The sequence below is a fragment of the Empidonax traillii genome, unplaced genomic scaffold (assembly GCF_003031625.1).
Source record: "Empidonax traillii isolate 1590-97213 ecotype Southwest subspecies unplaced genomic scaffold, ASM303162v1 scaffold1550:size108913, whole genome shotgun sequence".
Lineage (NCBI taxonomy): Eukaryota > Metazoa > Chordata > Aves > Passeriformes > Tyrannidae > Empidonax > Empidonax traillii.
This window is the reverse complement of record NW_020956743.1, coordinates 42,278-53,303: the sequence shown is the minus strand read 5'-3', so window position 1 is coordinate 53,303 and position 11,026 is coordinate 42,278. Positions and strand designations below refer to the sequence as shown.

At 46.9% G+C, this 11,026-nt stretch overlaps 1 protein-coding gene across 1 annotated transcript in view; it reads right to left on the bottom strand.

Annotated features, from left to right (window-relative positions):
* LOC114070421 (cilia- and flagella-associated protein 53-like) overlaps positions 1-11,026 on the bottom strand; it is a 52,157-nt gene that overhangs the window by 17,866 nt on the left and 23,265 nt on the right. Inside the window, 4 exon segments of the mRNA XM_027907826.1 lie at positions 5,133-5,309; positions 7,529-7,758; positions 8,604-8,748; positions 8,750-8,884. Coding sequence (XP_027763627.1) covers positions 5,133-5,309; positions 7,529-7,758; positions 8,604-8,748; positions 8,750-8,884 — 687 coding nt within the window.

Here is an 11,026-nt window from a genome sequence, read left to right as displayed (position 1 = left end):
CGCCCGGTGACGAGCGCTGGACATTGCAAGTTCCACTCCTCTAGTGATCCAACAGCGCCACCTGGTGACTACTATAGAACATTACAAGCTCTGCACTTTTGATAACTCAACAGCGCCACCTGGTGAACGGTATAAGACATTACAAGTTTTTGCATCTCCAGTGACCCGACGGCGCCCCCTGCTGACTGTGGCTGGAACTGCACCAAAGAGTGCTAAAAATTGAACTATTTGATTTTCTTTTTTGCCGGTTTTATCGGTTTTGTTCTTGAAGGGGATTATTGGTGGGTATAGGGGTATTGTTTGGTTGTTTTACTTGGTTTTCTTTTTCCCTCGTGTTACGTTAATACACACATACCTTTTAATAAAGGGCTGTTATTTTTTTTTCCCTTTTCCATAATTTGTTTTTCTTCAATCGGAGCCTCTTAATTTCGGACCTATAATTGCTAGAGAAGAAGGTTTGGACCTTTTTCTCCTAATCCATCCTCAGCAAAAGACCCTTGTCTCAATTAAACTGGGACAAGAGGTAATTTATCTTCAGTTGAAGATTGAACTAATTGCAGATTCTGCTTTTATTTTTGCAAACAAAGCACTAATGAGATCAACACATGCTATCAAACATTATTTAATTTGAGCAATCTGCAAGCACTTTAATTCTGTTCTACAACCGAGATACAGATTTCAATAAAGTCAGAATGTGAAACTGGCAGACAATGGTGAAGACCCACAAGTGTGAATGATCTATAAAGCTCTTACAATGTGTGATAGACACACGTGAATGCTCTGAAGTAAAAAGACATCTCACAATTTCATGCTGAATGAAACCATCTTCTACAGATTATTGCAAAGCTACTTAGGAATTCATGGCAGACATCTGAAGGTATCATTGTCTGAATCTTGAACCTCTGCATGGCAGCATTAGTCACCTGCACAATGTGAAATAGTATTATACTATACAACATTTAGTGACAATCCTGTGTAGTAAAAAATATTAAATCTTCATCAGGCAATGACCTCGTGCTATTACCAATCTCCACATTAGCATATTTATTTAATTTTCATAACGGTAGCAGTGAAATAAAATCTTAATTAATCCACTGCCTAAGAAGCAGAGGTCTCACCACATTTTCTCCCCATTGGCATTCACCATTTTGCTGCCTCACATTTCAGCTGTAACTTTCTGGGGCCAAATGCATCTCTCTCTTCATCCTCTATCTGTAAAGCACCCAATGCCATGGAGCCTGTGCTGAAAGGTGAAGGGCACCATGCACAAACGTATATTCCCATAAGTTATTTCTAACCACTTCACTGCTCTTGACTGACAAGAAACTACAGAAATCTGTCAAGTCCCCTTTTATCAACACCACGTCTCTCTAAGGGCTGGAGCCCCTCTGCTCTGGAGCCAGGCTGAGAGAGCTGGGGGGGTTCACCTGGAGAAGAGAAGGCTCCAGGGAGACCTGAGAGCCCCTTGCAGGGCCTAAAGGGGTTCCAGGAGAACTGGAGAGGGACTGGGGACAAGGGATGGAGGGACAGGACACAGGGAATGGCTTCCCACTGGTTTAGACAGAATATTGGGAAGTAATTGCTGGCTCTGAGATTGGTGAGGCCCTGGCACAGGTTGCCCAGAGAAGCTGTGGATGCCCCTGGATCCCTGGAAGTGTCCAAGGCCAGGTTGGACAGGTCAACAAACACACTACAGCATTCCTGGTTTTCATGTGTTCTACCACTGGAATCTACCTTCCATCTCCTGGGCAGCAGTAAGTGGTCATTAAAGTTTACAGCGCTAATTAGTATTCATGAGAAACATCTTTCTCAAATGCTGTGAGGGACACATGCCATTATTAAGATGTGAAATCTGACACCATTAGCAATAACTGTGTTACCTTAACACAATGGATTCAAAAGTTCTCTCAGCAGTGAAGGACGAAAGAATTAGTTATTCTTTTCTGTGATTATAAAATAATCTGATATTAATTGAATCTCAGAGAGGAGGAGAAGTTAATTATTTACGTTCGACATTGCTAGAATTTTAATATAAAATAACCCTGTAATTGCTTGATTTCATCAAAATAATTCCTTCAAAGCAGCTTTTACAGCAACCTATAAACATCTGCTCCCCCAGATGGCTGGTTTTCCTCCTCACTTTGCTATCCTAAGCTTCTTAACATTAAAACTGTGTCTGTGTGTGGCTACTTCCCAAAGACAGAACCCCCCCACACACACCAGTTATTTATTCATTTTATGGCTGCAGTAGGAAGTTGCTGGGATAACAACATTCCCATATGGATGCTTCTGATGTTACCACAAGAAAGGGGATGTGATATGTGCTCTATGCAAATTTTAAGCTGTTGCAACTTTCTTTAAAGTTACCCATGATGAACAAGCCCTCAGGCTAGCACTGGCTGGATGTCTTCTCATACAAGGTGTAGCCCTCCGTGAAAATGAATTCCAGCAGGACTCTGGTGGCCCAAGGTCTGTCCCCTCTGTCACCTCAAGACAAAGGGCTCCTCCTGACTAACATCACTACTGAGAAGCTGTCAAAACCTGTACCCTCAGGCCACAGCTCCAAACCAGCCTACAGGGCTGCTACAATTGCTGCCTTTTGGGACTCTGGAATAATGTATGAGAGTAAAGGTGCTCCTATACCTCAGGTTTGAGAGAAGCGCCTTGATTAGAGTTAAAGGAAGTACAAACAAGCCTGTATCAGTTTTCAGAAAGACATTCAAACTAGAGGTAAATTCACAGGCAAAGGGGAACAGAAAATCATCTGTACATCCACCTGCTCCTGGACTGACTTCCCAGGGCTCCTCTGGGTGTGCCCTAGAGTAATGAACTCCAAAGTGGGGCGTGCAGGAAGAGAATATGTTTTGTACCACTAATAAATAACATTAGAAAGTAAAAAATAGTGTTTATTTCTTCTTTACCCCACCCTCTTTTAAATTCTGGTTTTGCATATGTTTTATATGTTTTATAGTGTACACAGTACACCAGCACAGTAGTACAAGCATTTAATTTATAAATAAGTAAATATATTGGGCAGGACTGCTAGAATTTTTTACAGCTAGGGCTGTTCAGCCAAAGAGGTTTGGAGGCCACTGCCCCAGAAGACAGGTTGCGACAAAATTGCAGATTCCTGTTTGTGGATTTTCAGTAAGTGTTGGTATCCTGAGCAGCAAAGCCTGCTCCCACATCTCTGCCTGGACCAGGATGGTTTAGGAGGAAGAGTAACAGTTAACAGCCAAGGAAAACCAGATCTGGGACCACCTAAAGAAAAATACGTGCAGGTTGAGATATTAGAAGTTGCTAATCTAATCAGAAGCAACCACCACAGCAGAGACCTCCTTTCAGAGAAGAAAAGACTTCAAAATACAACTAAGAATATACACATGAAGAGAGATACCTGTCACAGTCAAAGTGAACTGCTGTTAGCTGGTGTTTATTTGAGTTCTGTTCTTTCATAGAGACCTTAATTTAAGACTAGAAAGGGACAAAACTAGAGGAACTAACTGTGGAATGTACTCCCATTACATCCGGACAGTCAAAGAGAAGGACTCTGCGCCCTGCAGGGTGAAGATTCATTTGCAAAGATACCCCAAGACTGCCACTCAAAACAGCTGTGAAGAGAGATGATTTCACTGCCTCCAAATCCTCTGAGAAACTGCAGCCAGCAGAACGCCACCAGAAAAGCTCCACCAATTTTAATGGGATGCTGCTTGGTATGAATATTGCTTAGATCCAACAGCAGAGTGGGAAAGGTTAAGGGATAATAATAGGATAAAATAACCCCTGGAGACTGAGTGAACCATAGATGCACAGGGTTGTACTGGGAAGACAAAGGACTTGAGATATTAAGACAGGCAGCTGCAGCATAAAAATCCAAATATTTGACGCCAAATGATGCGATCCAGTGGTGGTGGTATCCATTTTGCAATTAAAATACCTAAAATTAGGTGTCTAAACAGCAATCTACTCATGTGCTGAATACCCACTCTGATCAATGGGAACTCAATCCCAGCCAGTGCAGGTTAGGGTGCAGTTCAAGTGACAGGGTTAGGACAGACCTCCTTGAGGGTGACATCGGGTTTCTGTAACTGCCCTGATCTCTGTGAAGATCTAAGTAGAACAGGAACTCAGATTCCCAGTGAACACAGAGATACCAACACTCAGCCACCCACCTTTAGGTGTCTACATCCCATCTCCTTGGTGTGTAAGACAAGCTGCAAGGACAAAATAAAAGACGCTCCAGCACCATCCCCCTAAACCATTTTAAAAGGGAGTTTCAACCCCTTTGTCTGATCAGTAGAGAACAAACCAGGAACTGTAAATGGCAAGGGCATGCACTGCCTAACACCTACCTCATCCAATAAACCCCACATTTAAAGAGATATTTACCTGTGAAATTAGTTAATTAGAGTTTATGCACAAGTGAAAGCGAGTGCTGACTTTTATCCCCAGCCTCTCCACACTGAGAAGCAGGTGTTGTGGATTTCACAGCACTGTGGGAGACTGGGAAGAGACACTTCAAATGACTACAATTAAATAATGTTATTATTTCTTTCATCCCTTCCTCAGAAAACCAGATTTCCAAGAATGCAGCAAGCCAGATTTCATGCCAAGGCCTCAGAGCCTACTAAGCACCTGCAAGTCTTACTGCCTTCAGTCAGGAGGACTTGGCACAGAATTTCAGGCTACACTAAAACCTGAACTGCAGCTGCTACTCTTGAAAAGTATGCAATAAACAAAACCACTTGTTTTTTGGACAGTCTTTTCAAGGATCTTTGACTTAGAGGGATCTTTTCAAGGATCTTTTCAAGGATCTTCGACTCTACTGTTAGCTTAGTAAGCATGATTTAGGCAAAATTAACCTTCCATGCACGCTGTTCACTCCAATTGTATAAAGCTGGAATAGGAATTACAAAAACAGCTGACTTGGCAGGTGGAAGTGCAGGGATGCTCACATGGGACAAGGAAGGACACTGCACTTGCAGGAATTAACTACTTTAATTTTTTTCTGCCTTCTTTTAATCACATTCGTTTTTCCTTCCTCGATTTCTTATTGCCACGTTCTTGTTAAATTGCCCCTTCCTATTTACTTCGGGCAAATTCTCTTTTATAAAATATTCTTATGGCAGTACCTGAATTGCTGCTCTCGTTTCTCAGCCACCTGTTGTTGCCTTTCTCTTTCCCTCTTCTCTCTCAGTAATTTTATTTGTTCCTTCATCTTTGCTTCTTTGTCCTGTGCCTCCATTTTTGCAAGTGTGTCCATCTCAGCAAAGTACTTAATCTCCTCTTCCTCCAGAAGCTCACGAAGCCTGTAATGAAAACATTTAAATAAAGGCTAAAGCAATCCTGTTGAAGGATAAAGTTTGAGTTTACTTGTTATTAGCACAAAACGAGTACTGGGCTCCTTTCAACACTTCTTGCAAATGCCAAAGAAGGGAACATCGGATTTTAACTCGGGGATCATTCCAGTTGTGTCCATGGAGGGAATTTTACAGCACAACACAAGTGATTTTTGCCCAGGCACAGTTTAAACTCCTTATCTTACAAACCCACTTTGTTGCTTTACGACTTCAGTCCCCCCGTTAAATAAATTCTTCTCGTTTTCAGACTACAGTTGTCACCAGATAATAATAATTTGATTTTGTAGTATTGTTATCCTTCAGCACAGAATCATGGAATCTCCTGAGTTGGACGGGACCCACAAGGATCACTAGGCCAACTTCTGGTGCTGCACAGGACACCCCAACAATCCCACCCTGTCCCTCAGAGCGTTGTCCAAACTCTCCCTGAGCTCTGGCAGCCTTGGGGCCATGACCACTGCCTTGGAGAGCCTGTTCAGTGCCAACCACCCTCTGGGGGAAGAACCTTTCCCTGAGATCCCTCCCTTTTCCATGCAACTTTCACGAGAAAGCAAACTGGCAATTTTTAAACACGCCATCGTTCACCCCTCTATTAAATCTAGCAGTGAGAAAGAAATCCGGGGCTACAGAATCCAGAAGTTACCAATGCCAGCCCAAATGCCACAGCGTCTCTGCAGAAAAGGATCTGGGCGTCCCGGCAGACAAGCTGAGTGCAAGTCAGCAATGCACCCTTGTGGCAAAGAAAGCCACTGGCAGCTTGGGCTGCGAGAGGAGGAGCACTGCAAGCAGGGAGCGGGATCCTTCCTCTCTGTGCTGCTGAGACCAAATCCAGAGTGTGGGTCCCATCCTGGGTTGCCCAGCACCAGAAACACACAGCCCGAGGGGAGGGAGCCCAGTGGAGGCACACTAAGGGACTGCAGAATTTCTCCTAAAAAGAGAATCTTCCTCTCTCTTCTGAGAGGGCTGGGACTGTTCAGCCTGGAGAAGGGAACGTTCAGGGTGATCTTATAGAAATGATAATACATAAATACCTGAGGGGAGGGAATGCAGAAAAGGCAGCTTCTCCTCAGCAGCGCCCAGTGACAGGACATGAGGCAGTGGGCATGAATTCCACATGAAAACAAGAAAACACCTTTTTTTGGTTTTCCTTTTAACTGTGAGGCTGCTCAGATACACCTTTTTTTTTTGTTTTCCTTTTAACTGTGAGGGTGCTCAGATACTCCTTTTTTTTTTCCTTTTAACTGTGAGGGCGGTCAGATACTGGACAGGTTGCCCAGAGGTGGTGGAATCTCCACGTGTGGAGATAAGCAAAACCCAAATGGACACACACTCCTGGACAACCTACTCTAGGTGACTGAGCAGGGGAGGGACCAGATAATCTCAAGAGGTTCCTTCCAACCTCAGTGTTCTGTGGAATACACGTACAATTTCTCTGGAGTCACATCAGACCAAGAGACCAAACTGATGACCTTCATGGCTCTAAATTAACTTGACATGAAATAGTAACTGAGAAATTAAACGGTCTGATTTTTTCCTAAAACCAGCACAGCACTATTCTGTTGTTTACAGGGCAATAATATGCCTCACCTTTAGTATCTTTGAAAGACTTGTGAAAAATTTTTATTTTTTTCAGCTGACTGTGCTGCAAAATGTTATTTGCAGGACCTAAACATCAACTTGATTAGACTGCAATGAAATCCTCAGTTAAACCCCAAAAATAGAAGCTGTGGATGTCTGTGGCAGGTGGGTTAGAACCAGATCATCTTTAAGGTTCCTTTCAACCCAAACCATCCTGGATTCTCTGATACTGCTCCCCATCCCTGGAAGTGTTTAAGGACATGTCAGATGGCCTTGCAGCAACCTGGTCCAGGGGAAGGTGTGCCTGCCCACGGCACAGGGGTGGAATGAGATGAACTTTAAGGTCCCTCCCAGCTCAAACCATTCTGCGATTACACCAAGGTACTCTTAATTCTCTTTAAAAATCCAGCAATGAAAGTGCTGTACTACTACTTTCGTCCTGCATTTGGCAGGCAAGGAGTCTCCAAACGCCACCTAAGCAGCACTAGTTACTGTGTTTGAACGCCTATCACTGGTGCCTGGCTCTCTGGGCACACAGTGAAGTTGGAAATGGCAAGGCAGCCGCTGGTATAAGCTACTTGTTTGCTTACCTGTCTCTTCTCACGTCGATCTCCTCCAGATAGTCGCACATTTTTGCCCGGGCCTTCTCCTCCACTGCCCGGTGCACCCATTTGTGTTCCCTGCTCTTCTGCCAGTCGCAGACGTTTTGGTAGTGCTGGAACACCCGCAGCTCACGAGCGTACTCCTGCCGATCCCCCTCCCTCACCCGCTCGGCCAAGATCTCCTCTTCAAGGGCGTTTTTCTTGTAAGGCTTGGATATCTGTAAGAGAAAGGAATTAAGAGAAAGTGTGGAAGCCTCACAGCAACCTTCCAGGATCCAAAGGGGCCTACAGGGGAGTCGGAGAGAGACTCTTCATCAGGAACTGTAGTGGCAAGACAGGGGGTAATGGGTGCAAACTGAAAGAGGGAAAATTTAGGCTAGGTATGCGGAAGAAGTTCCTGGCTGTGAGGGTGGAGAGGCCCTGGCACAGGTTGCCTCTGGGTCCCTGGAAGTGTCCAAGGCCAGGCTGGACAGGGCTTGGAGCAACCTGGGATAGTGGAAGAGGGTGGAACGAGATGAGCTTAAAGGTTCCATCCAATCCTTAACATTCTATGGTTCTGTGAAATGTCAGTGGTGAAAATGTAATCAGTTACTCTGGGTGGCTTTTCAGTTGAATTCACAGCACCAGACTCCCCAGGATCCCCATCTCGCATAGCACTGGGCTCCCCGGGATCTCTATCCTGCATATCGGGCTCCCTGGGACCCTACACTGCATCAGGATCCCGAGGACACCTACACAACACTGGGCTCCCGGGGACTGACAGACACACAGCACTAGGCTCTCTGGAACCCCCATCCCACACAGCACTGGGGTCCCCCAGGAGATCCCACAGACAGCACCGGGCTCCCCGGGACGCCCATCTCGCACAACATCGGGCTCCCTCGTTCCCCCCCACACAGAACCGGGTTCCCAGGGACCCCGCTACACTGCACTGGGCTCCTCCGAGACCACCCACCCCCCCTCCGGCTGCTCTCAGTGGGTCCCACCCGACACCGGCCTGGGGCTCCCGCCCCAACGTCCCCGCGGGTCCGCGGGGCGAAGCAGCCCCGGCCAGGCCGCTCACCACCGCCACGGCGTGCGGCATGGGGCCGGTGATGTCCCGGCATCGCGGGGCTGGGGCTCCCGGCTGGGGCTGGGCAGCGGGCTGGGCGCGGGGCTGGGCACAGGGCTGCGAGCGAGGCTGCAGCGGCGCCGCCATGGCGGGCGGGTGGGCGGGCGGGCGGGCGGAGCGAGGCGCCGCCACAGCCATTGCCGAGGGGACGCGCGGGCGGCGGGAGGGGCCTCGTGGCGGCGGGCGCTGAGGGGAGGGTGCCGTGGAACCGCGGGTTGATGGAGCTGCCGGGGCTGGAAGGGAGCTCCGAGATCGTCCAGCCCGGCCTTTAACCCGGCGCTGCCGCTGTAACGCCGGAGCCACCAAACCGTGTCAGCCCGTGTGGGTCTGGCCGCCTCCGGAGCGCCGGCGGGGGAGTGGTGACTCCGCCGCCTCCCTGCGCAGCCCGTTCCGATGGATGGCCACCCTAAAAATGATTTTTTTTTTCCCCTCAATAGCTAGTCTGAATTTCTTCTGTCTCAGCTCGAGGCCATTTCCTCCTGTCATCGTACTGCAGGCAGGATAGAACAGACCAACCTCCACCTTGCTACAACCTCCTGTCCGGGAATTGCAAAAAACAAGAAGGTTCCCCCCCACCCCGAACCTCCTTTTCTCCAGGATAAACAAACCCAGGTCCCTCTGCCAACCCTCATAAAACATATTTTCTAGGGCCTTCACTTGTTGCCCTTCTCTGGTCACTCTCCAGCCCCTCAGTGTCCCCCTGGGCTCAGGGGATGGGGTGGCTTCCCACAGGATTCCCTCAGGATTCCTGGAAGGCAGCATGGCCTTTATTCCCATCCTGGCTCAAGGCACAGCTCAGCTGACTCACTTGTATCAATAAATAATTTTGCTTCAATGACTTTGTCCTCTCTCAATTTCATTGATAGGTGAGTACATGGCTATGGAGAAAGTTGCTGACTCTGTGCTATTCCCAAGTAAATACACCTCTTCCTGATGCAAGGTAACTTTGCCACAAATGGAAAAGCAGACCACGAGGAGCTGTGTGGGTTTAGGACTTACTCCTTTCCATGTCCTGGTGCTTCATGTAAATGGTAAGGCTGTCTGGATGCTGACATGCCACATCTGGATGCATCAGCATAAGTCGATTCCAACACTGCAGGGAGAAGAGTGTTCCTGGCTATGGACGTCAGTCTTCCCAGTGCTGTGTACTGGGTTATGATGCAATCTTGTTTTGGCTCTCATTTCATGTTAGTATTGGAGAAATATGAGGGTGCTAGAAACTAAATACTGTTTTGCTTCAGCCATAAGACCTCATGGACACAAGGGAGAAGGGGAGGGAAGTTAACCTGTGTTCACTGCTTAAGTGCAAAGAGGTGTTAGGGCCAGTAGGAGAGGTGAAACTGAAGACTTGCCCTTGTTCTTGTGGGGGGCTTTAACCTGCCAGATGTCTGCTGGGAACTCCATACAGCAGAGAAGAGACAGTCCAGGAGATTCCTAGAGTGTACAGAGGATGATTCCCTGCTTCAGCTGGTAAAGGAGCCTACCAGGGTTGGGGCTCCGCTAGACCTGCTGTTCACAATCAGAGAGGAGCTGGTGGGAGATGTGGTGGTTGGAGGCTGTCTGAGAAGGGTATCAACAAAACCTCTACCCCAGACTTTCGGAGGGCAGACTTGGGCCTATTCAGGAGGCTGGTTTGGAAAGTACCTTGGGAAACTGCCCTTAAAAACAAAGAGGTCCAGAAAGGATGGACATACTTCAAGAAAGAGATCTTGAAGGCCCAGGAGCAGGCTGTCCCTGTGTGCTGAAAGGTGAGCCAGCAGGGAAAACGACCAGCCTGGCTGAACAGGGAGATTTTGCAGGAACTTAGGGGAAAAAGAGAGAGTTTATTGCCTTTGGAAAAAAGGGCAGGCAACTCATCAAGTGTTTAGGAATGTCCTTAGGTCATGTAGAAAGAAAATCAGAGAGGCAAAAGCACAATTTGAACTTAAGCTGGCCAATTCTGTTAAGGGTAACAAAAAATGTTTTTATAAATAGCAAAAGGAGGCGCAAGGAAAACCTCCATTCTTTGTTGGGCACAGCCGGGGGGAGGCGGCAAAAACATAGTTACCAAAGACAAGGAAAAGGCTGAGGTACTTAACATCTTCTTTGCCTCAGTTTTCAACAACAGACAGGTTGTCCTCAGGACAGCTGGCTTCCTGAGCTGGTAGACAGGGACAAGGAACTGACTACTTATGAAGAATTCAGGAAGACAGCTAGATTATGCAGACAGAAAATCAGGGATGAAAAAGCACAATTTGAAGTTAAATTGGCCACTTCTGTTAAGGATAACAAAAAGTCCTTCTATAAATACATTAATAACAGAAGGAGGGGCAAAGAAAACCTCCATTCTTTGATGGACTTAGAGGGAAACATAGTTAATAGAGATGAGGAGAAGG